Source organism: Cucurbita pepo, chromosome LG16 (assembly GCF_002806865.2).
Source record: "Cucurbita pepo subsp. pepo cultivar mu-cu-16 chromosome LG16, ASM280686v2, whole genome shotgun sequence".
NCBI lineage: Eukaryota > Viridiplantae > Streptophyta > Magnoliopsida > Cucurbitales > Cucurbitaceae > Cucurbita > Cucurbita pepo.
Window position 1 is genome coordinate 7,037,973 of NC_036653.1, and position 25,175 is coordinate 7,063,147.

Here is a 25,175-nt window from a genome sequence, read left to right on the forward strand (position 1 = left end):
GGGGGGGGGGTAAGAAAGTAACCAAAAGGCCCGAAGAACACAAGTTGAGGGTTCCTTACCAAGTTCTCTCTCGCACGATAGGAAATTTCTTCATGAGGACCTGAGAACAAATAATACCCATCACCATAGTTCATGAAATTGTGTACAAGATTCTGATGTTATCAGAAATGAAAGACGAAAAAAAAAAAGATCGGACAAATAAGAGAACATGGGATTGCTTATCTGACAAGACTTCTACAAATTCTGACATTAAAAAAGAATATAAATATTCAAGCCAAACGGGATATTCTGTTGCTTCTCTTTGAATGGTACCGGTAATCAGATTACAGTACTATTTATTTATTAATTATTTTTTTGGTAAAAGAAACAATTTCATTAGGAAAATTTCAGATTAAAATAGCAAACAGACCATTATTCCTGGAGCACACAAATTTACCCATGAACTTATCCCCAGAAATTTACTATCAAATTACGCACTGTGTGATTTTCAATGGGGCAAAACTAAACGATAATGCTCATTAGTTAAGTTTAAACTTAACTCAAATAAAAGATAAAATAATACCAACCTAAAAGATAATTTTTTTCTGATGTTGGAGTCCACCACGGACGTGACTGAAAATCTTCATTGAATGTCAGAGGTTTAGAAGGGATCTCATTAGAAAGCTCAACCAAGCGAATTCCAGATTTCAGGTTCTCAAGAACAGCCTAAAAGAAAGAAGAAATATTGAATCAGTCTGCCTCAAACACATTAAGGCCAAATGAATTTTATATATAAGATGACACAACTTATGTAAGAAGTACCTCCTCTTCTTCAATGCTATGTGCATGTTGCTTTAATCGTAAAATAGATTCTTCAACTTTTGCAACTAGATACTGACTGGAGTTTTGCAACCGTTCTTTAAATTGAACAAATTCAACAACCTGAAGAACAATAGAGTGAGAGCTTTACATAACAGACACTGATGCTAGACGAAGCCAAGGCAGATCATATATTTTAATTGCTTAAAAAGATGTCATTAATTTTTTTTACAAGGGACGGGTTAACTAAAAAAGGGAAAAAAAATAGAAGAGTTTAGAGGACAAAAATTCCTATGGTGATCACATAATTGTAAAAAAGAAATCAAACAAATGATTTTTGCTCCAATGGATCTTCAAAGAAAAATTACTCCTGATCACACGTGAATTAACTGTCCAAATGGATCTTCAAAGAACTTGTTTCTTTCAATCTATGAAGCCTGTAGTAAAACTATAAAATGGTAAATCATCTAAATATTCGAAGTATCTAGACTATTTTAAGCCATCTTGACTAATTTCTCAATACATTTATATATATGGGTGGATCATCAAACAATTATACAGTCGATATTTATATTTTGTACTATGTGGAAACGGGCATGACACAACAGCAAAGTTCCAAAAGAAAAATCAGTTCGAATGAATTTTATTTCACAAACGTGGGGATCGAGTGAATGTCAAAACAGATGATCGTAGTAGATTCTATCTAATAAACCACCTCATATTATTAAATGTACTATTGGTGAAAAATTCCTGTATCTGCACAAGAGGAGGTTGAAAACGCCCAAAAATAGCATATAGCTCTAAGAAAATATAGAAAAACACCGAATACATGGCAAAACAAGTGCATTCTCAAGCATGCAAAACACAGAGAGCATTGTACTTGAGTAAATACTAATTGAGAAAAGTTGAAGGTCTAGCTTGCCAAATTTCGCAATATAATATCCACAAAGCTAATAGTTTTACTTACTTTTGAATAATTTCTATGGCGATATGCAAGAAACGAATGTTCGGCCGACTCTCTCAAGTGGTCATCCATAAACTTCAAGTAGTCCTTTAAAAGATTACTTAGACCTACCCAAAGAGGAGATACCAACATCTGGGGTAAAATGTGGTGGGTAGCAGTTTCCACCAGGATATTCTTTACATCTAAACATTTATACCTAGAAGAAGAAATACAGTCAACTCTCTAACTAGCATAGCTAAACAAAGAAGAAATGTATATAAAGCAGAGACAAAGAAAGCACTAAATTACCATATGCAATGTTTTAAATCAAGGTTTTTCTTCTTGAAGAGGTGAGGCAGATGAGGCATAAGCCTCAATTTTTAATTGAAAACATCTTGTGAACCCTAAATTTGTGCGGTCGAGTTGAGCCTCAAGGCATAAGCCTTCGAAGCCCTTTAAAGCATTGATCATATGATTATAACTTGTTAATAAATGTGGTACTAACCATTCATAAGCCATTGGAAAGGCCCCTAAATAGGAATACAAGTGCAGCAATAAAATCTTGTAGTGGTAAGCATATCTGACAAAAAAGAGAATTAGATTTACAGTTAGATAAGAGAACTGGAAACAGTCTACACATCTGCTCATAATGTGTGAGTGTGTGTGTGAGAGAGAGAGAGAGAGAGAGAGCCAGCAAGAATGCATAATCATTATCTTAGTGTTTGCAATGGTAATTATTACCCATGGGGTAGGGATAGTATGACTTCCAAATGAATCCTTTCCTTCCTTATGCCCTCTCATGTTACTAAAAAATAAAAAAAATATATATATATATATATATATATATATATATATATATGCCCTCTAGATTTCTTGCTAACAGTTATTTTAATGGACAAAAAATATTTTGATGGATGGCTTATCAGTTTTAGAAGAACATAAATACAGGTATAATATTGCATGATACTTATTAGGAGGACATATCAATGGCAAAGGTAAATGCACATTTAAATCTTCACAGAATGATTGGACTCGTTGCCTCTCATGGAAAACTTCATTGTGGTCACATATATACGTATGTATGTACGTGTGTATGAGGCTTTAGTTGTAGATTCAAATGATAAGAATATCTAACCTTCCGATGGTCAAGCCCCACTCCAACACCAGAATAGCCTCTATAATGTAGCCAAAATTTTGTGTACGCCAAAAGAGCTACACCATTGTAAAACCAATATATATCATCAGCATAGAACAAGTGAATTTGCTACATTATCATAATTGTTAACGATACAGTACACACAGTAGCACTAAATAATCAAGTAACTGATCTATCATGAACATATAAACAAACCTCAACCAGCAGATTGCATATCAGTGATAAAATCTCTTCCCCGTGCATACTTTCTTGAGGATCTAAATCTTTTGAAAGTGGGAGGTTTTTACAGTAGATCTCTGCCATCTGTACTGCACAATGCTCAAGTTCTGGGGATGAACAGCATAATATGTCAATTTTCATGACATAAAATATAACTCCATGATAAAGTTTGCATCAGAAACAAGTTATGTGACAGTACCAGATCTCCAAGTGTATTCGACAATCTACTACCCCCTAAAATACTTCAAATTCATTGGACAAATGGCATGATAATTTAGATAAATTAAAGCTAACACCATCTCTCAAATTTTCTAGGAATTATCTTTTTCTAGAGTAGCTCCTAGTGCCATGTAAATGCAGCTCACAGAGATTACAAGAATCGACAGAATGAAATCAAATCAAAGGACACACCAGAGTCTGACCGATGGAACATATTTCCACACAGAACTTGAAGTCTTAAAAGCGTCATCGACTGTCCAAGGGCCTTAGTTGTGATGATAGATGCTGAAGGAGTGATTTTCTTTAAATTCTCGAGTAATTCAGTCTTCTTATCAGGAGCTAACACCTCAACGAACATTTCAACATCAGAAGCAAAGCAGGCTAGGTGACCAAATCTGTAATCAGGATAGAAAGTATCATTTGTACAGAAATAAAAAACATGATATCATTCATGGATGAAATAAAACAGAGTCCTATAACCTCATTTAACTTTTTTGTGGGCCCATCACTAGGCCTTTTGTAGTTACGAGCTTGGTATCGCAATAAAAGTCAGTTTCTTACCCCCTAAAAAAAATTCCTATAACCTCATGATAGCCAACCAATCTAACTTCGATCGAGTGGTTGAAATTTCACAATCCCTATGCTGGCTAGCATTTCTCTCATGAAACATAAAAACAGTAATTTTCATTAAAGTTATTGATATCGTTCCAACAAAAGCAGTTTTTTTTTTTCTTTTTTTTTTTTTTAAACAAAGACTTCATTAAGCAAGCAGTCAAAAGAACAGCCTCGAGGTCAAGGAGTCAACATGTCCTCTAGCCTAGAGGGTGAATTGGACAGAGGACGTCCAAATTAGAATTATAACATCAGTTGCAGTATATAAGAATGTAGATGATATTAAATTCTTTGCATCTTAAAAAGATCTAAAATAAGTGTCAACAAAAAGCAGTCCCAATCAAGAGAGCGTTGATGTACCCAAGTTGGACAACCTAATAAATAAAAAAGAGAAAAAAAAGAAGATAGAGTTTGAAATTTGAAGTCTGGACGTCAAAATGCAAAATGTACCTGACCCAATAATCGGTAAGAGCCCCCAACAACTTTTCGTCATTACCCTTGCCATGCATGTGCTTTCTCCTTTCAATTTCAAGATTTGCAAAGAATAGACCCCTTAAAAGTTTGTTCTGACTATCTTCTTGTAGTTTTTGTACAACAGCTGATGCATCTGATATACGAGAATCAAACTGCATGTTCAATTTGATAAATCAATCAGAAAGAAGGTAGAGCTGACTATTCTGAAAGCAACATCAATATAATAAGCAGAGAACTTCAGAGAGTAGATATGTACCAATTCGTCCGACAAAGGTGAAATCTTGCAAAGCACCTTTTTTGGTGGATGAATTGGATCAACATTCTCCTCAGTGCACCAGTAACTATCATCCTCCAGCAGACAGCCTAGATAATGTAGGAAACACTCCCAATCATCAGGGCTGCCAAACAGAAAGAAAGAATAATCATTATGGATGATAAATGTAACTGCAGTATGGTAGCAAACCAACAGAAGACATTCACACAGGTACATACAAAAGTATGATGCTGGTTGGGACTGGGAGGTGTTGACTCAGAATTTAGCATGAGGTTTCAAATGTTATAATGGTCAGTATCACAAGTAGGCATGAAGCAATAAGCAAATGCAGAGGGAAAGGAATAATATTAAGGGACAAGCAAATGCAAAAATGGTTCTGATAAGTAATTGAATAACAAATGATACGCAAAATAATCGTTCGTACTTGGATAAAATTCAGTAGTATATTAAGATCAGATCATTAACAAGATTAGATAACATCACCGCTCTACAGTTGGGACGTAAAAACTAAACATGCAATAATCAAGACAAAAATAAAAGGGGAGAAACACGTGAAGAACCCACTTTTGATATGTACAAACTATCATCATCAAATATTTAGATTATCATATTAAATCAGACTAAACCGAGAAATATTTTAAGTTCAGACAATAACAAAGGGCGAAAACACAAAAATACTCCATTTTTGGGATCTATGAACATCACCATGTATTTCCATTATTTGGTTTGATCAAGATATGTCATTGATTTGGAAGCATACCGTAACTCCAAAATTTTCTGGAATATATTGGCAGCGTCAGCAAAATCACCTGCCCGAGCAAGAAGCCTCCCCTGTCAACTTGAAGCCAAAGAGTGCACTAATACAAATGAGCTCATTACTTAATGAATTCCTGCTAATATAGATTGATAATCTTAAGATAATAATGGGTTTGAAATTGATAAAACAAAAAACTACATGCTCTTTTTCTTGAATGAATAACGGGAAAATGACAATGTGGTGGTGGGTGAGCTGCATTCACTTCGCATACCTTACTCTGCATTCAAAACCAAGATCAATACTACACATACACACACGCACACACAAAAGGGAAGGGAAAACAAATCAAAATTTGTTCCACATGTTTCTTCATAACCATCTTCTAGAACTGAATATAAGGGATGGACTACAAAAAACCAAACTCCGACTATTGTAGTGAATATTCCTAGACTAAGAAAAATCATCCACAGTCAGTTTCTTTGAAGTGAGTTATCACGTCAACAAAAAGTTGTATTGCTAACTAAACTGAATAGAACTTATAATCAAGTAAAACACTTTCTGTGGAAGTGAAAACAACCAGTTAAGACCCTTGTCTGCGACAGTCCACCATACTATAACTGATTCAGTTAACTGTTACAAACTTCTGAAATCATGAAAATAGGAAATCTTTGAATTGAATAAGTGGGATGGAGAAAGTCCACTATTTTTTTTTTTCATTGCATTATGTTGTTATCATATAATCTTGCTGTTTAATGTTGTTGAAAAAAGGTTTAGAAAATACCTGTATGCGAAGTCTATCAACTTCAACTGTTAATAATGATCCCAGTTTCCCAGTAAGAACTTCCAAAGCATCTCCATACTTGGCTTGTTGTTCCAATATTGAAATGTAGACCATAATAGCTACATGGATAGATGAGCATTAATATCGATGTTAATTACTTTTGATTGTAAGGAAGAACCTTCCGTACTGGTTATAAGCATTACAACAACAACAATGGGGAAAAATTGGAAGAAGAAGAAAGATTGCACCTTCAGGTTCATGTAAGCTATGGGAGGCAATATGCTTTTTGAGTAAGCCCTCAGCTAATAACAACAGCTTTTCCCCACCATCACTATAATGCACCTGTAAGAATTTCAGTAACTGCAGCATAAGCAACTTGTTCATGAATGCCTTAATCAAGATTTAAGATTCAACTTCACATACTCAAGCGAACAATCATGTTTAATCACAATATTATAGTAACTGTTGAACGATCTAGTAAACTCAAACTAGAAAAGAAGCCCATTCTCTCTTAGTTACATAGAAGATTATATAGTCTGAAACAAGGAATGAACACTTTGATACTGCAGTTAATACCTCATATGTTTGAACTATGACAAGATTTGAATGTAACAGAGTACCAATGTTTCAAGAGTCTGCACACTCGACATTCATTAGGCCTTTGACGAAGGAATCAGTAGAATACTAATATGTGAATTAACCTGGGAGTTCCAGCGTCCAAGAAACTAAAGTTTTAATCAATTTCCCAGGAAAATGTTCCATGTAAAGCATGTGGATTGTGGGTTCAAGTCTACGACCCCACTTAATATGAAGATGGACTTCTAGTTCGTTTTTTCCCTCTGTAGGAATAACATCCAACAGTCTGATCACATACTCAACAGCTACATAATTGTAGAAAAATTCAAAATCTTTCATATTTAGCACTACAACATATCTCCACAATCTGTTCGTAAATTTGTCCGTCATCCATTTGTGCTCTCTGCTTTTCTGCACTCTATTTTCTTTTTCTTTTTCTTTTCTTCTTTTTTAAATGCATTTACTATTCTCTTAATTATGAAAGTAAATGCTAGAAGTACCGTTCAGCCATTCAAACCTGCAATTGGATGCTACAAACCGCCCAGAGCAAAAATCTTTCTTCACCTGCAAGTTTATACATCTTGATGGCTGTCTGTGAGGAAGAGAAGGAAAAGGAATAAGGACTTTAAAAATATAATAAAATGAAAAAGGTGCATTCTAGTCGTTCAAGGAGCATCAGTAAAAATGATATCGACAGAAACCAACGTACAAATAAATTTTGGGGTTCGGGAAAGGTGGCAAGTGTGGGACAAAAACCTGCTGCTGTTTAACAAACAAATTCTCGCGGACATAGCAGTTGAAAAGCCCCATCATCAGATCAAGGTGGTTTGGAAATTTTCCACACGCATATTCATAACAGCTAGTTGCAAAGTCCACTGATTGCACGTAGAACAATAAGATAACTCACAATGAAGAACATGAACATGGATATACATCAACTGAATTAGGTGAATTCTACTAACTGTGGTCAAGTCGCTGGAAAACACTTTGTAACGTGCTCAGAGTAAGATCGTCCGTCAAGAAAGAATCATTCGAAAACAGTACCTCTTTGGCACTTAAACAGACAGATAAGGCTTCCTCAGGCTTCCCCATTCTTTCCAAAACCAACGCTTTAAGTGCCTGAAAAAAATTTAAGTTGATTCATTACCTTCAAACCTACTCGATAATCATACATTCATCCACGCATTCTGAATTGTTAATGCACCGACCGATTTAGAATAACTTATAAAAAGTAATATCAAGGTAGCCTGCATGCTTAAAGAACCTCATCAAGAAAAGCACAATTAACAAAATAATGAACATCTAAGCAACCTAAAATGTTATCAGAGTGCTTTCCTTTTCATTTCTCGTATTGTGGAAGTGGAGAGTGTAGAAATAAGGAGCTTCCTATAATCCAACTAACGTATTCTCCACAATGCTAGTAACAGACAGAAATGGAGGCAAAAGGAGAAAATCGCATGCAAATTGCGATGAATACGCTAATCACTATCAAGAAATGCCAAACACCAGCAAGAATCATCGATAAGGTACAAAGAAGCCAAAATCACACAGAATCCTAATCGGCAGCAGAAAGAGAAGGGTTGTATTTCGTTACCAGGACGTAAGGCGCATTCGGATATTTGGCAAGCAACGTTGTTATAGCTTTGAGAGCATTCTTGTACTGCCTCGAATCTATGGCGTCCCATATCGGTCGAACTCGCCGCTCCGGCAACCCCCCGGCCAGACCGAACTTGGACGCCATTGAAACTCCTCGAACGAAGTTGACGAGACGCGAATGCAATGATCCGCTACGCAAATTGAGTCAATCAGCAATCCTTTTCCTGAATTAAGTTGGATGTTGGAGGAGAATCGAGTTGGTGTGGCTAGTGGTAAACCTATTTAAGCGTTTGGAAGTAGAGTAACAGTGGCGCCGATCGAATAAATTCCGACAATATACATCGCAATTCAGTTCCAATCCCGCTCGAACTTGGTTTTGGGTCCTCTAACCCGTGCCCGACCCGCCAAACCTCAATTTTTTTTTTTTTTTAATTTTAATTTTAAATTGTTTGGAATTAGCCACAGTTTCCAACTTCAACCAGTATGAGATCTCAATCCACCTCTGGAGGTCTCACTTGCACACCACTCAAGAATGCTTTCCCCCGAATCTCACATCCACCCCCTTGTGGGCTAGCGTCCTCGCTAGCACACTGTCTAGAAATACTTTGTTTTCCCTCTCTAACTAACATGTGATCACAGTCCGCCCCCTTTGGCTCAGATTCCTTATGGCACGTGACTCGATGTCTAACTCCAATATCATCTGTAGTTTCACGGTTTTAAAACGCGTTTATTAGGAAGAGGTTTGTATACCGTTATAAGGAATGTTTCATTCCCCCTTCCAACCGATGTGAGATCTCACATTGTACCCTTTTGCCCGTATACACCAATTGTATTTTTACACAATCATTATAAATAACCACTCAAATGGCTTGCAAAATAAGTACCGGGGTTATTGAAACAGAGTTTTTAGATGTATTCTACGCTCTTTGCATCCTTTATGTCTAACAAAGATGATGCATGCAGTATTCATGCTCTCAGCAAAATCATGTCGTGAGTCCGAGTTTAATATTATTAGGGGCATTCTAGCAGTTTATGGTGGTATTCATAAATACTCGAGTGAGGTTGGAATTCAAAAACGGGCTCGAGTATTTCAACGTGGAATGAGTCGGATCGAAGGAATAAAATTTGATGTTTACAAGCAGCCAACAACATTGTGATTAGCTCAAGCCAACTTAATTATTTTTTTAAATAAAAAAATTATTATTTTACTAGTGTTATTTCTAAATACACACTAATGTAGAAAAATAATTTATTTTTCTTTTTTACCAAAAAATTCATACGTGATTAAATGGGATTTAAACTAAAAAATTAATTAAAATAAATAAATAAATATATATATAGCAGAAAAGTTACGGCATCTCCCGCGCATTTCGGTTTCTCCTGAACTGCAGATCGATAGCAGAGATATGGAGTGTGGAAGAACACTTTCGCCGAAATTGGAGGGTGATGGAGCGGATGGATATTTGCGATCAAGCAAACGAGCTACTCGTTCTGTCGAAGAATTCTCCATTTACTTCACGATAAGTAATCTCGAACTGTTCTTTTTACAAATATTCATTGTATTTGGTACTGCTTATGAATCGGAACAATATTATTTCCATAAGGCATAGCAAATATCGAACAGCATGTTTCGATTTCAATGGGGAAAGTTTGAACTCTTTACATAAACGGCTTAGGATGAAGATCAATTCCGAATCTGATTGAAGCCGAGTTGCTTGAGAATGGAGTCGGCAATGAAATAGTAGGCTGATTCTGTAGGATGAACGCTATCCCAAAACAAGTATTTCTTAGGATCCTCGCACGTTGGTGTCTCTGGATTACACAGGGGTCCTGTTTCCGCCAAACCGGTCCCACAGCACCCTTTTGTCGTTTGGACGAAACCTGTTTGATGAATTGCGTCAAACAAAACCAGGTGAAGCTTACCACTAATAATGATTAACCGAAATTTTAGGACAGATAACCTAATTCCATGGCTTACCACATCTTTTTGGATGATTGATCATGTCGATCAGTGGATTGTAAATGTCAACGTGGTGAATTTTGCTTCCAGGCAGTAGTGATTGTAAACCGTGCAGTAACGTAGTGAGCTTGTGATTGTAAATTTGGGAATCTGAGTTTTGATTTTCCAGGCATTTTCGATTTTTAGGATCCTGGAATGCTACAGTTTCTTGAATAGGTAGGCAACCAATTGGAGGAAGCCCTACTATAAAGATGGTGCGACATCCAAGCTGATACAATCCCTATCCATTTTCACAATAAAATTCTTAGCTGCTTAGCTACACAACCACTGGAAACTCCTATGTACTTTTTGGCTTAGTCTAATATTTGAAGTCTACTACCTGTTTTGTTCCTTTCACATGGGTAAAATGGAACAAAAGTTCACTGCACTTTTTAACCCTTAAGTTTGGATCCGATAGCCATTTAGTCTGTGTTTTCAAACTAAAGTGTGATTTTTAACCCATAAGCTTACTGCACTTTTTAACCCTTAAGTGTGATTTTTCATTGTTTATATTGGTTGTTTGTTCTAATTATAGTGAAGAAAGATGTGAAGTCTACTGATTATAGGTCTACCTTAAAAAATTAGTAGAAACTAAAATTTATTGGTGTGAAGTCACATTTTCTCCAAGAAGAATTTAGAAAGATGAAGAAATGATGAATAACAAATGGGCATGATAAGTGCTTAAATTGAAATGTTAACTTTAGGTTTGCCCTGGTAATGCAATGTATGGTTTGCAATTGAATTTTGTCAGAGATTATAAGCTAACAAAATTTTGTGCAATCACATATATAGTTACCCTTAAAACTTGCCTCGGTTATATTACCTGGATAAGACTTTGTAGTCTGTTCTGCACAAAGGCTTGGTAACCACTGATATTGAACTCCAATGACCTGCTGGGAATGTCATAGAAATTAAGAATGAAGTCATTAGATCCTGCACTTACAATAACCAAAGCACCATTGAGAATCCTTTTAGCCTTCTCTTCTCCCACAATTCTTTCAAGTCTTTGAATGTAATTCTTGAAAAGATCGATCTGCTTTAGCATTGGAATGACTCTTGATCTACTAGCTGTAAGATCATCATAACCTGACCCTGCTGACCCAAAACTGACTCCGGTTCTCAGGTCACCATCAGATAGCATGGGGTCCAGAAATGCTGGAACAAGTTCCTTTATCCCTAATGTTGATGCCAGAATGTCAGGAATGAGTTTCCCATTGGAGAACCTTCCTGTGGCTATATGGCCGGGGAAATCTCTGCCATATGGATTGTAATTAGCTTTGAACAAGGTGGGAATGTAGTTGTTATTACCGGGATCAACTGTAGAATCACCAAATATGAGAATGGCAGGAAAAACTCGAGAAGTTTTAGGCTCTACAGCATTGCATGCTCTGCTAAGAGGCAACCAAATCATGTGCACTGCAAGAGCAATGAAGTTAGCCGGTGCCATAGCCAGGTTTTCTTTGAACTCTTTTTGTCAAAGTTTATGCATTTATATCAGTTGCTAAGTGAATGTCACTTATAAATTATTCTTTTAATTTATTTATAGAAAACAAAATCCAGATATTAAATGTGAGACCTCACATCGGTTGGAGAGGAGAAAGAAACATTTCTTATAAGGGTGTGGAAACCTCTCCCTGGCATACGCGTTTAAAAACTTTGAGGGGAAGCCCGAAAGGGAAAACCCAAAGAGGATAATATCTGCTAGCGGTGGGCTTGGGCTGTTACAAATGGTATCAGAGCCAAACACCGGGCGGTGTTCTAGCGAGGACGCTAGGTCCCTAAAGAGAGTGAATTGTGAGATCCCACATCGGTTGGAGAGGAGAACGAAACATTTCTTAAAAGGGTGTGAAAACCTCTCCCTAGCAGACACGTTTTAAAACCGTGAGGCTAACGATGATACGTAACGGGTCAAAGCGGACAATATCTACTAGAGGTGTCCTCGACTGTTACGTTAAAGCATTAGAGTTTCCAATTTGGGTGATCATGGAAGTTTGATGAAGCAAAAACAAGTACTATCATAAGATGATCATCGGTTGCATGGAATTGTAACTTGTAGTTTTGATATGATTACAAAGTAAATATGACACAAACAAAACAACAATTTAAGTCTATACGTTAGGAAGCTGCAATATTTGAACATCTAGACGGTTGAGGCAGCAGGTAGCTATGCTAGAATTTCTTCCTTTAATTAATGCAGATGAGGATTTTCTGGTGTTACAGATGCGACAATTATGACGACAACAACCATGACAGGAACAGCAACTGGTAAATGAGGCTAATTGGGAATTAGTGTCCATTAGGGGGTCATAATTGTGGGAAGTTAATGAAATGGGCATTCTAGCCGGCCCAAAAGGAAAGTTAGGGCCTTGCCCATATTACTCGAATGAAAGAGGCACTATATATAGTTGTCTAAAATTAAGATGTCAATGATATTCCATTATAATTGAATATTGAAAGTTTTGGATTTCATTAGACATAAAAGTTTAAATCTATGTCTAGTAGATCAATTAACTTTCTAAAATGTGAGTTTGCCGGGGCTAATTAGACATAAAAATGAAAGTTTAGGGATCTATTAGAAATATTAGAAATTCTTGAAAGTAGTTCAGGAACTAAATTGTAATTGAGAAAAAAAGAAGTAAAAAATAAAATAAATTAATTAGGATACATCTTGGTTGCCCGTAGATTCTGCTATAACAATGAAAATTATAATTAGCAAAACATCAGGCTACATAACATGTACGTTGTCAATAAAAACCTCACTTCCTTAGAAACCATCTATCCTCCTCTACTTTCTCTCAACCAAAACCCTCAGCCAGCTCTCACAACTCACCCTTTCCCATATATCCCAAGTTTTTCCCACATGCAAGAATGTCCAAATAAACTGTGTTAGATGTTTCTACTCGTAGGCTTAAATCCAAACTTGTGCTCAAGGCCCAAGTGCCGTCAGGAAGAAGACTTGAGCTCGGCCTGCAATGTGGGCCATCGCTTTAAGGATGATTTCTGACCTGCACAGGAATTTCAATGACACAAGCTTCAATAGGGAGAGATCAAAGAAAAACATAGAAACATTGGAATTGTGAAGGCATCACATTTTAAACAGATATCCTGAAGAGAGAAATATAAAAACAATTTAGAGATGGAACACCATCGTGAAGCATTTAATCTAAGGCATCTCACCATTGATGCTTATCCCCTATAACTTGATGTCCGTAAATACGAAGCACACTTCTAAAATAATATAGTCCATAACAGAGGGTGGTTACAAGGACATGGTAGGTTGATCTGCAAATACCACTCATTGTTAAGGGTCAACAAAATATCTCACCGCTTACCTACTGAAAGATTTTGCTGCTTTAATGGTCCAGAAAAGATTTCGTGCATAATTTATGGCCGTATGCATTGTTTAGAAGAAAGCTTTACATCAGATCATGGACAAAAATTTAGTCTAGTGTACTGCCCATTTAGCACATTCCACTGTATTTGGAAGATTACTTAAAGACAAAAAGGTCTACTTTTCTTGACCAACGGAGTATGGTTTGAGAATCATTTGTTGCCATCAGACATTATTTGATATGTGGGTTCAAAAAGTCTTAGGCTGATGAGAAGGCTTTATAGTTAGACTTGGAATGACCATCTTTAGAGATAATAATGTACATGAGTGAAGTTTAATTATTTGTGTGCGATATATTGACAGTAATCATTCATTACTTTATATCGGCATCGGAAACTTTCGTCATTGGCATTTGGTTATTTTGAGAAAATGGAATTGGATATTTTTAAATGAAGGAAATGCTATGTGACGTAAACTTATTAATGCAAAATATTATGATACTGAGAGAGCTTGTGTATGGCCCCGCTCATTCAGAGGGGTTCTAACACATCTCCCTGGCGTATTATATGCACTACTTTGGATTTGGTTGCCTCTTGTGCTCACCGCTGTCTGGTAATGGTCGGTGTATTTATTTCTTGGCATGATTCTTGGCTTAGTTGTGGAGACATTGATACGGTATTTCCTCGTCTTTTTTGCCTTTCTTCTGTCTAATAGTACAGTAGCAGAAGTTTAGATTCCATCTACTGCTGCATGGGATTTGAACCTTAGTCGGAATCTTAATGATTTGGAAATAACTAAAGTCGACCATTTTATCTCATCTCCTTTTTTTTTTTTTTCCATCAAATTTAGGAATTTAAATGACTATTATGGTCTTGGCCTCTTGATTCTTCCAATGTCTTCAGTATTAAATCTCTTAAGGAGGTAATTGTAGGCGCCCAAACAACATTTACTTGGTACTTTGGAATGATTCCTATCTACAGAAGATTAAAATCTTTCTTTTGGAGCTATAAACACGACCGACCGTTTACAAAGGAGAATGCCATATCTCAACCTATCCTCTTCCTACTGTAATTCGTGTGCTGCAATCTTAGAGAATCCTTGGACACCTTTTTGCTCACTGTCTATTTGTTGCTAGATATTGGGAAACTGTTGTGGATGCTTTTTCTTTGTCCTTGACCTTGCCTGACAACATGTTTGATTTCCTGGCTTCTGTCTTGGTGGGACACCCTTTCACGGTTCAAACAAGCTGTTATGGCTTGCTATCAGCAGAGTTTGTCTCTGGTTTATTTGGGGCGAAAAAAATGGACGTATCTAAATGAATTAGTACGTTCTTTTTTCTTTCTTTTCTAACAAAGATTTTTTTTATACATAATTTGGGATGTGTCAGAGTGTTGAAACTGTAATAAACACCACACGGTTTGAGAAGTGGGGGTGTCAGTGAAGCGAGAATGGGACATATGGTACGTTTGGATCAGAAGGTCCATACCAGCGGTCTGTGATCTTAACAACCATCCCATCAATTAGAGGGCTCTGAAAACCAAAACCTCACAAGCCCACGTGCCCCAACCCCACCACCTAAAACAATTTCGGCTAAAATATCATTTTTACATTCATATACTTTGGTTTCCTTATTATTTTAATCCATCGCATTTTTAATGGTTCAAATTTAGTTGGCAGTATCTCAATAAATTTTAAATTTAGCATCTGTTTTTTTTTTTTATTTATAAATATTTAATTCTGTTATTCAAAGTTGTTGTTTTTCTATTTATTTTTATTTCATCTACATTGATTAAATTATAATATTGATATAGTCTTCTATGCCTTTTCAATTTAGAGGATTCTTAAATGGGAAGACAACCAACTGGAGAAAGGCCAACCACCACAATATTGACATCCAAGTTGGTAAATTTCCTATCCATTTTAATATAGAGTTAATAAATAGGAAGTGTTTATTTAAAATAATGAGTAGTTGATTTATTAGAATATTTGATTCAATTTTGAAAGTTCAACTATTTTTTAGATTGAAGTACTTTTCTACTACTGAACCTTCCAAACGGCCTTATGGCCAAGGAAATCTTTGCAGTATGGAAGGTAATTATTCCTGGTATCTACTGTGGATTCATACCAAATGAGAATCGCAGAAAAAGAATGAAAAGTGTTAACCTCCAAAGTACTGCTGGATTTTCTAAGAAATAACAGTCAGATAGAGCAACAATGAGGTAATTAGCTCGTGCTGTTACAGGTACTCTTCAAAATTCTTATCGTCCTTCGATATTCATCTTTGCCAAGTTGGTGCATGAATTTATAGGGAGATGATGAATGTTACACAAATCTCATTATCATTTTTTCATGCAAGGAAGAATTGTTCAAGTGAAGAAGAATTTTCTTACTAAAAGGATGAGTTACTTTGTGAGATCCAACTTTGGTTGGGGCGGAGAATGAAACATTTTTTATAAGGCGTGGAACTCTCATGTATTTTAAAGACCTTAAAGAAAAGTCTGAAAGGAAAAACTCAAAGAGGACAATATCTGCTAATAATGGACTTGGACCAATATATACCGTACACTGAATATATAATTGCCGACCATTTATGGTTTCGTGTCTTGAAAAACTTCAACAATTTTATTTTAAAACTTAGTTTTATTTTTGAAGTTACGTTCAAATGTTTCATTAAATTTTTTTAGGTAAGTCTATTAAATTTTTTAAGTAACTCTTTTAACTTCTAAATGATTCATTAATCATTCAGTTATTCTAAAATGGTTTATCAATTATTCGGTTATTCTCTTTCCGAACAACTTAAAAGAAATATTATTGGAAAGATAAATTCTCATTAAGTTTTTAAAATCGTCTTCTAACTTCCAAATGATTTATCAATCATTCAATTATTCTCAATTATTCTATCTTGAACAACTTAAAAGAAATATTATGGAAAGGACCATAGAACTAGAACTCGGTTGAAAACCCATCAATTTTGATTCAAGTGATCGAAAAATTGCTTGAAAAGTGACTCAGTAATGAAGTTATAGGTTGTTTCAGTCGGATGAAAGCTATCCCAAAACATAAATTTTGATCGGTTTTCGCACGTTGGGGTTAATGCATTACATAGAGGCCCTGCTTCAGCCAATCCAGTTCCACAACAACCTTTGTTTGTCTGCTCAAGATAAAATGCCCAAACAAATTTCAGGTTAATTAAATTGATTTTTTTTATTATAACTTGATTTCTCCTAAATATTTGCAGGCTTACCATATTTGTCAGGATTATTGATCATGTCCATGAGTGGGGTGTAAATGTCAGCATACAAAATTGTGCTTTCGGAGAGTTGAGCCTCTAAATTTTTCAACAATTCTGAAAGCTTTTGATTATAGGCTTCTGAATCTGAATTTTGATATTCTACACATTTTCGATTTTGAGGATCTTTAAATGATAGGGTCCGTTGAATGGGAAGACAACCAATTGGAGGGAGTCCAGCGACCACAATATTACGACATCCAAGATGGTAAATTTCCTAAAACAAAGTTAAATAGAAGTGTGATCTAACTTTATAGAGGAGAAGTATTTTTTAAATAAAAGGCAAAGTTCAATATTTTTTTAAAAAAATAATTTAACCTTATATCAAATATTGATTAAGATTAATGAGCTGCATGTGGTATAAAATTTACCTCGATCAAACTTTGTAGTTTGCTTTGTATAAAATCTTGATAACCACTAATATTGTATTGCAGCCGTCTGATAGGAATGTCGTAGAAGTTGAAGGTTAGGTCATTGGTTCCTGCACTAATGACCACCAAAGCACTGCCAATAATTCTTTTACTTTCATCCATACCTACAATCCCTTCAAGTCTTTGAGTATAATTCTTGAAAAAATCAACTTGCTTTATCATCGGAATTACTTTAGAAATAGCGGTGGTTAGATTGTCGAAGCCTGTGCCAGCAGATGCAAAACTGACTCCTGTTTTCATATCATCGTTTGATAATTTAGGATCTAAGAATGGAGGAACAAGCTCCTTTATTCCCAATTTAGAGGCAATCATGTCAGGCATGAGTTTTCCATTACTAAACCTTCCCGTAGCAACATAGCCAGGAAAATCTTTACCATATGGAAAGTAATTGCCCTTAGAAACGGTGGGAATGAAGTTGTTATTCCCCGTATCTACAGTAGAATCACCGAAAATGAGAATTGCAGGAAAAGAATTAGGAATCTTAACCTCCAAAGCATTGCATGGTTTGCTAAGAAACAACAGCCGAATTACGTAGAGTGATAGAGCAACAATGAGGTAATTAACTCGTTTCATTGCACGTATGCTTCAAAGTTCTTATCGTCCTTTTAACATTCATCTTTGCCAAATTTATAGAGGGCTTATGAATGTTACTCAAGTGTTCTTTTTAGTAAAAAGCTGAATTCCAGAATGTGTTGCGGCCTACCATCTATGGCTTTGTCCTCTTAAAAGACCTCAGCAATTTGGAGCCAATGACAGCCATATGTATGGTAAGCTATTGGCTGAAGCAATTATGGTTTGATTTGGTTTTGTACATTTTCTTTCGCAATTAATTTAATTCCATTTTGTTATATATCCTCGAGATAATCTTAATCAATTGTGTTATATTTAAAATATTGATAATATGCTAATAGACAGTCGTTTAACGACATGTGGAATTCATGATTAGAATCTTAGATACATGTTAGTTATTAAATATATGCTGTTTTTTAGACTATGTTCAGAATGACTAATTAGACTAGATAGACACAAACCTTACCGTTTACATATACATGTACTAAGAGTATATGTTTTAGATACTTGGAAAGATCATTATTTCTTGAACCCATAGGTTGAACTGAATTCTTATCAATCCGAATCTAAACAAACGGATGTCATACAACACGACCTATTGTACACATTTTAACGTTTAAGGATCAAATAGAAATAGTTATAAGATTTCAGGGACTAAACGTGCAATTTAATGTATTTTAATTTTGGCTGTCTGTTGCAGGTGAGCAGGTGAGGGCATGGTCGGAGGGTGTAGAATGAGAATGAGGTGAATTTGGTGGATGACCCATGAAGCTGCGTCCCCCAACAGAGTAAGTGGAGATAAAATCTTTATATATAAACCCTAAAACCCATAAGAAAGAAACAGAGAGAAGAAAAGAAGTGGATTTGCAGAGGCCATTAAGGCAGCAAACTTCAACCACTTCCCCATTCCTTCTATGTTTCCCAGTAAACCCACAAACCCCAAAAATAAAGTTTTAACATTTGGTAAAATCAATGTTCTTTTTAACCTGCCACCTAAAATGCCTGAATAGTGTCTTATTGTGACCCACTTTAGCTTGTTTCCTAATGGTGGGACAATCACAAATATTAAAATTATTAAAAAAAACTTTTGTACTCCGAAAATTATAATTTTATCATCGATTAGTTGACTTTGATCAGGGGTTACACTAGAAGTATGGGTTTGGTTGGGTCGGATTGTGACGTTTTTAGACCTAATTTTATTGTGTTGTAAAATTTTCAACCATAACAACCCTCAATAAATCATAAATCAAACTCAACCCAATTTTAAAATATTTAGTTAAGTTTAATTTGGTTGTTTAATCATTTATTTCAATTTTTATTTTTAATAAAAATAAAATATTAATATGTAGAATAACTTGTCGAACAATACTAACTCTATTGTAACCCTATTGGTGGTATGAGGCCTTGGGAAAACTCAAAGCAAAGCGAGGAGAGATTATGCTCAAAGTGGACAATATCATACTATTGTGGAGATTTGTGATTCCTAGCATTATTAGAGCCATGTCCTAAACTTAGTCATGACAATAAAATCCTCAAATATCGAAAAAATAATTGTGAGCCTCAAAGGTGTAATCAAAAGTGACTTGTTCGATGACTCCAAAGAAAGGAGTCGAGCCTCGATTAAGGGGAGGCCCTTGAGACTTATAGTGTACTTTATTCGAGGGGAGAATTATTGAGGAATACTAACTCTATTGTTATGAGGCCTTCTGGAGAAGCCCAAATAACATAAGAGCTTATACTCAAAGTAGACAGTATCATGGTAGGTAGAGATTTGTGATTCCTGTCCTACTTAAAATTAAATAGAATTATAATAATATATAATTGAATGGTAAGAAAATATATTTTATAAAATTAACATTAATTTTCCTTTAATTAAAGCTAACCCAACGTCAATAACTGTCACATTCTGTGAATTTAAATTATTTAATCATATTATAATTATTATATAAATTATTTAAGGGCACTGTCCTGCAACTTGCTTGCTTATTCTAGTTACCAAACACGCCGGAATTTACTATATAATTTAATAAAAAAATCCCCATATTGTTGATTTTGTCCGTACGAATAAATTTGGGAGTTATATATATATATATAGTTCATTGTCCTTTATTCTTATTTCCTCGTTCACAAAAATTCAAACTTTTTAGAGAGAGTTTAAAATTTTCGTAATTTGTTGAAATGGGTAACAGTTTAAGGTGTTGTTTGGCTTGTGTTCTTCCTTGCGGAGCTCTTGATTTGATCCGAATCGTTCATTTGAATGGTCACATCGATGAATTTGCCCGTCCCATCACTGCGGGCGAGGTCCTAAAAGCGAACCCAAATCATGTTCTTAGTAAGCCTTCTTCACAAGGGGTCGTTCGTCGGATTTTGATCCTCTCGCCGGAATCTGAGCTCAAAAGGGGCACTATTTATTTCTTGATTCCGGCCACTTCTCTACCGGAGAAGAAAAGAAACGCCGGAAGTAGCCTCAAAACTCCATCTTGCACCACCACCGGAGACAGTGATTCTTACCTCTCCGATGTTGTATCCGACAAGAAACCGTCGCGGCGGGACCGCCGCGGCGCCCGGGTGGTCGTATGGCGGCCCCGTTTGGAGAGCATTTCTGAAGACTAAAATAATATACTTCACATGTAAAAGTTTTGTTTTTTGCCGGCGCCGGGATCCGATTTTTCGGCCGAGATGATAAAACGAATCGGAGCTGTAATTTCGGGTTTTTTTTTTTTTTTTTTTTTTTTTTTTCNCCGAGGTAAAGTGAATATATAGATCTTTTTTCTCTTCATTTTTTTGTCAATTATTATTGTAACTTAGTTTTATTCTTAGTTACGACATACTTTTAAACCCATAATGCCATAAAACTAGAGCTGGGTTGAAACTTATCAATTTCGATTCACGTGATCGAAAAACTTATTGAAAAGCGACTCCGTCATGAAGTTATAGGCTGTTTCAGTCGGATGAAAGCTATCCCAAAATACAAATTTTGATCGGTTTTTGCACGTTGGGGTTAATACATTACATAGAGGCCCTGCTTCAGCCAATCCCGTTCCACAACAACCTTTGTTTGTCTGCTCAAAACCTGTTCCATAAAATCCCCAAACAAAATTCACGTTAATTAAATTGATTTTTTTTTCATAACTTGATTTCTCTAAAATATTTTCCCGACTTACCATATTTATGAGGATTATTGACCATGTCCATGATTGGGGTGAAAATGTCAGCATACAAAACCGTGCTTCCCGAGAGTTTAGCCTCTAAATTTTTTAACAACTTCAGTAGCTTTTGATTATAGGCTTCTGAATCTGAATTTTGATCTTCTACACATTTTCGAGTCGGGAGATCTTTAAATGATAGTCTCTTGAATGGGAAGACACCCGATTGGAGGGAGTCCAGCAACCATAATATTCGAACATCCAAGATTGTAAATTCCCTACAATAAAATTAGCGAGAAGCATTTTCGAACAAAAATAGGTTTATTAGAATATCTTCCAGAACCCTAAAAATTAATTGAAATCTCGAACGATGTGATGTTGACGTAGCTAAAATGGTGTACCGATCTAAACTTCACGGCACTTTTTTAAATAAAAGCAAAGTCGAAGATATATATATATATATTTTTTATAATTTAACCTTATGTCGAATATTGATTGGATTAATGAGTGTATACGGTATGAAATTTACCTCGACCACGCTCTGTAATTTGCTTTGTAGAAAATCGTGATAGCTGCTGATATTGTATTTCAACTTTTTGATAGGATCGTTGTAGAAATTGAAGAGTACGTCATTGGTTCCTGCACTAACGACCACCAAAGCACGGCTAATAATTCTTTTACTTTCATCCATACCTACAATCCCTTCGAGCCTTTGAGTATAATTCTTGAACAAATCAATTTGCTTCGTCATCGAAATTACCTTGTTCATAGTCGATGTTAGATCGTCGAAGCCTGTGCCGGCAGATGCAAAATTGACCCCTGTTTTGATATCATCATTTGACAATTTAGGATCCAAAAACGGAGGAACAAGCTCCTTTATCCCCAATTTAGAAGCCATCATGTCCGGTATGAGTTTTCCATTACTAAACCTTCCCGTGGCAACATGGTTCGGGAAATCTTTACCATATGGAAAGTAATTGCCCTTGAAGACAGTGGGAATGAAGTTGTTATTTTCCGTATCTACAGTAGAATAGCCGAATATGAGAATTGCAAGAAAAGAACGAGAAATCTTAACGTTCGAAGCATTGCATGGTTTGCTAAGAAATAACAGCCAGATTACGTGAAGCGATAGAGCAACAATGAGGTAATTAGCTCGTGCCATTGCGTGTATGCTTCGAAGTTCTTGTTGTCCTTCAGCATTCATGTTAGCACAAATTTATAGAGGGCTTTGCCAGCAGTTTAGAACTAATTATGGTTTGATTTGGTTTTGATTTTCTTTCTTGATGAACTTAATTCCATCCCTTGTATTTCATTTTATGGGTAAGATTTTCCATTTTTGGTTGAAGTTGTGGTCGATTCTGTTGAGGATTGTTGGGAGAGGGAGTGTCACGTTAGCTAATTTAGGGAACAATTATGGATTTCCGTTCGTACGAGGTCTTTTGGGGAAGCCCGAAGTGGACAATATCATACCATTGTGGAGATTCGTAATTCCTAACATGGTATCAGAGTCATGCCCTTCACTTAGCCATATCAATAGAATCTCCAAATATCGAAAAGTTGTGAGCCTTGAGGGTGTAGTCAAAAGTGACTAAAGTGTCGAACAAAGGGTATACTTTGTTCGAGGGCTCTAGACGAAGGAGTCGAGTCTCGATTAAGGGGAGACTGTTCGAGGACTACATATGCCTCAGGGGAGGCTCTATAAAACCACGAGAGTTTATGCTCAAAGTGGACAATATCATATTATTGTGCAGATTCGAGATTATATGTCTTAATCAATTGTGTTATACTTGAAATATTGATAATATGCTAATGGATAGTCGTTTAACGACACGTGGTGTTCGTGATTAGAACGTTAGATACCTCTTATGCAGAGGCCTTTAAGGCAGCAAACTTCAACCACTTCCCTATTTCTTCTATGTTTCCCAATAAACCCACAAACCCCAAAAATAAAATGTCTTATTGTGACCCACTTTAACTTGTTTCCTAATGGTGGGACAATCACAAATATTAAAATTATATAAAATAAAATATAAAACTTTTGTACTTCAAAATAATAATTTTATCAAAATCGACTTTAATTAGGAATTACACCAGAATATTAACGAGTTGGGTCGGGTCAAATTGTGACATTTTTGACCTAATTTAATTGTTTTGTAAATTTTTCAACCATAACAACTCTCGACACGAAGGAAGACATGCCTCCTGTGAATCATCAGGTTCGCTCGGTTGAACTCAACTGCAAAGAATTCAATGAATAGGAAAAGGAGAACTTTTGCTAGCTAATGTCTTTCGAGGAGTATCGGGAATACCCTTGAACCCGCTTGCTTATTCTAGTTACCAAACACGCCCCCGATAAGAAATGGTTTTTTAAATTAAGAAAAAGGCCACTAGAATGGGAATTTACTCCAAGGGGTAAACTGGTAATTTCACATGTAATTTAATATAATAAAAATCCCATCTTGTTGGTATTGTTCGTACAAATAAATTTGGGCTTCATATATATATATATACCTAATTGTCCTTTCTTCTTCTTCTCCTCCCATTCACAAAAATTCAAGAGTTTAATTGTTTTTTAGTAATTTGTTGAAATGGGTAACAGTTTAAGGTGTTGTTTGGCTTGTGTTCTTCCTTGTGGAGCTCTTGATTTGATCCGAATCGTTCATTTGAACGGCCACGTTGAAGAAATTGCCCATCCCATCACCGCCGGCGAGGTTCTAAAAGCGAACCCAAATCATGTTCTTACTAAGCCTTCTTCACAAGGGGTTGTTCGTCGGATTCTGATTCTCTCGCCGGAATCTGAGCTCAAAAGGGGCACTATTTATTTCGTGATTCCGGCGACTTCTCTACCGGAGAAGAAACGAAACGCCGGAAGCAGCCTCAAAACTCCGTCTTCAAAGGCCAAAAACTGTACCGCCACCGGAGACAGTGATTCTTACCTCTCTGATGTTGTATCCGACAAGAAACCGTCGCGGCGGGACCGCCGCGGTGCCCGGGTGGTCGTATGGCGGCCCCGTTTGGAGAGCATTTCTGAAGACTAAAATAATATAGTTCACATGTAAAAGTTTTGTTTTCGCCGGCGACGGGATCCGATTTTCTGGCCGAGTTTAAAAACGAATCGGAGCGGTAATTTCGGGTTCTTTTTTTTTTTTTTTTTTTCCCNTTTACCGGGGTAAGTTTGCTGTTTATCATCCAATTTTTGTTCCGAGTTGTGAAATCTTGAGAAGGAAAAAAAAAAAACTCGGAATTTTTCCATTAGTTTTGAAGAGGTAAAAAAAAATTACTGTTGTAAAGTGAATATATAGTTCTTTTTTCTCTTCATCTTTTTTTTTTTTTCTGTCAATTATTGTTATTATTTTTTAATTTAAAAAAAATAATCCTTAAAATATCATAAATTTGATAGACAATATTTTTTTTAAGAGGTAAAAAAAATATTTTGTAAAGTAAATTTATAGTTCTTTTTTTCTCTTCATTTTTTTTTTGTCAATTGACATAAAATATTTAACATTTGCAATTATAAAATAAGAAAATTACTCTATTTTATCTAATAATATAAAATAATTTCTGACATGGATAATATATATATGATAATATAAATTATAAATTAATAACTTGGTCTTCTCAATTTCACATGATCTTCTCAAACTCTCACTTCCATAAATGATAATAATGTAAATGTTTATTATTTAATTATTTTTTTCTTTGGACTACAAATTATTTGATTATATATATATATATATATATATAATTTTTTTTTTATGGTAATGATTTGTTTCTCAAGTTAATATATAAATTTCATTTTTAATACCAAGTGATTTGCCTCGGTTTTTTAGGACCTCGTGTACTGTGTAGAGAAGTTTCCATCGTTCCATTTTTTCAAACAATGTGGGATCTCACAATCAATTCTTCTTGGGACCCAACGTCCTTACACACAACGTCCTCACGGGTACCAACATAGTAATCTACAATTAACGAACTTATAGTCCGGAATAAGTAAGCTCGCAGCG

The 25,175-nt window shown here is 35.6% G+C and overlaps 6 protein-coding genes, 1 long non-coding RNA gene and 1 pseudogene across 9 annotated transcripts in view; 3 read left to right on the plus strand and 5 right to left on the minus strand.

The window, feature by feature from the left end:
• LOC111777558 (glucan endo-1,3-beta-glucosidase 9) overlaps positions 1-2,424 on the minus strand; it is an 18,476-nt gene extending 16,052 nt beyond the window's left edge. Inside the window, exon 1 of the mRNA XM_023657213.1 lies at positions 2,415-2,424. The gene's annotated coding sequence lies outside the window, so the exon portion shown is untranslated. The remainder of the gene's footprint in view (positions 1-2,414) is intronic.
• Positions 1-8,721, minus strand: part of LOC111777557 (N-terminal acetyltransferase B complex auxiliary subunit NAA25-like) — an 11,003-nt gene extending 2,282 nt beyond the window's left edge. The window contains exons 1-17 of one of the 2 annotated variants that reach the window (XM_023657211.1): positions 8,404-8,721; positions 7,772-7,928; positions 7,566-7,684; positions 7,327-7,401; positions 6,482-6,575; positions 6,234-6,352; positions 5,456-5,526; positions 4,678-4,819; positions 4,398-4,573; positions 3,528-3,730; positions 3,093-3,223; positions 2,877-2,953; positions 2,247-2,321; positions 1,766-1,958; positions 802-921; positions 567-705; positions 60-100 (exon numbers count right to left, since the gene is read on the minus strand). In XM_023657211.1, coding sequence (XP_023512979.1) covers positions 60-100; positions 567-705; positions 802-921; positions 1,766-1,958; positions 2,247-2,321; positions 2,877-2,953; positions 3,093-3,223; positions 3,528-3,730; positions 4,398-4,573; positions 4,678-4,819; positions 5,456-5,526; positions 6,234-6,352; positions 6,482-6,575; positions 7,327-7,401; positions 7,566-7,684; positions 7,772-7,928; positions 8,404-8,550 — 2,079 coding nt within the window. In that variant the 5' untranslated portion in view covers positions 8,551-8,721. Of the gene's footprint in view, positions 1-59; positions 101-566; positions 706-801; positions 922-1,765; positions 1,959-2,246; positions 2,322-2,876; positions 2,954-3,092; positions 3,224-3,527; positions 3,731-4,397; positions 4,574-4,677; positions 4,820-5,455; positions 5,527-6,233; positions 6,353-6,481; positions 6,576-7,326; positions 7,402-7,518; positions 7,685-7,771; positions 7,929-8,403 lie in introns of those variants that run through there. The other variant, XM_023657212.1, reaches the window with a different exon arrangement.
• A 1,254-nt stretch (positions 8,722-9,975) lies between these two features.
• Positions 9,976-11,923, minus strand: LOC111776904 (GDSL esterase/lipase At1g06990-like). Its single transcript, XM_023656312.1, has 3 exons — positions 11,228-11,923; positions 10,384-10,645; positions 9,976-10,286 (listed from the first exon to the last, which is right to left on the minus strand). Exons 1-3 carry the CDS (start codon positions 11,849-11,851, stop codon positions 10,090-10,092), a joined length of 1,083 nt encoding a protein of 360 aa, XP_023512080.1. The 5' UTR covers positions 11,852-11,923; the 3' UTR covers positions 9,976-10,089.
• Positions 11,768-16,278, plus strand: LOC111776905. Of its 2 annotated transcripts, XR_002812320.1 has the most exons (4): positions 11,768-11,857; positions 15,570-15,637; positions 15,819-15,977; positions 16,096-16,278. It is a non-coding gene; the product is annotated as an uncharacterized LOC111776905 (long non-coding RNA). The 2 variants fall into 2 exon arrangements; XR_002812319.1 differs by having other exon boundaries at positions 15,819-16,278.
• Positions 16,279-16,959: 681 nt separating this feature from the next.
• LOC111777060 (GDSL esterase/lipase At1g06990-like) lies at positions 16,960-18,213 on the minus strand. The gene is made up of 2 exons (XM_023656501.1): positions 17,627-18,213; positions 16,960-17,241 (listed from the first exon to the last, which is right to left on the minus strand). Exons 1-2 carry the CDS (start codon positions 18,026-18,028, stop codon positions 16,960-16,962), a joined length of 684 nt encoding a protein of 227 aa, XP_023512269.1. The 5' UTR covers positions 18,029-18,213.
• A 1,990-nt stretch (positions 18,214-20,203) lies between these two features.
• LOC111777061 lies at positions 20,204-20,638 on the plus strand. The gene has a single exon (XM_023656502.1). The coding sequence runs from the start codon at positions 20,204-20,206 to the stop codon at positions 20,636-20,638; it is 435 nt and encodes a 144-aa protein (XP_023512270.1).
• A 263-nt stretch (positions 20,639-20,901) lies between these two features.
• Positions 20,902-22,333, minus strand: LOC111777062 (annotated as a pseudogene).
• Positions 22,334-23,759: 1,426 nt separating this feature from the next.
• On the plus strand, positions 23,760-24,209 carry LOC111777063. Its single transcript, XM_023656503.1, has one exon. The coding sequence runs from the start codon at positions 23,760-23,762 to the stop codon at positions 24,207-24,209; it is 450 nt and encodes a 149-aa protein (XP_023512271.1).
• Positions 24,210-25,175: the final 966 nt, after the last annotated feature.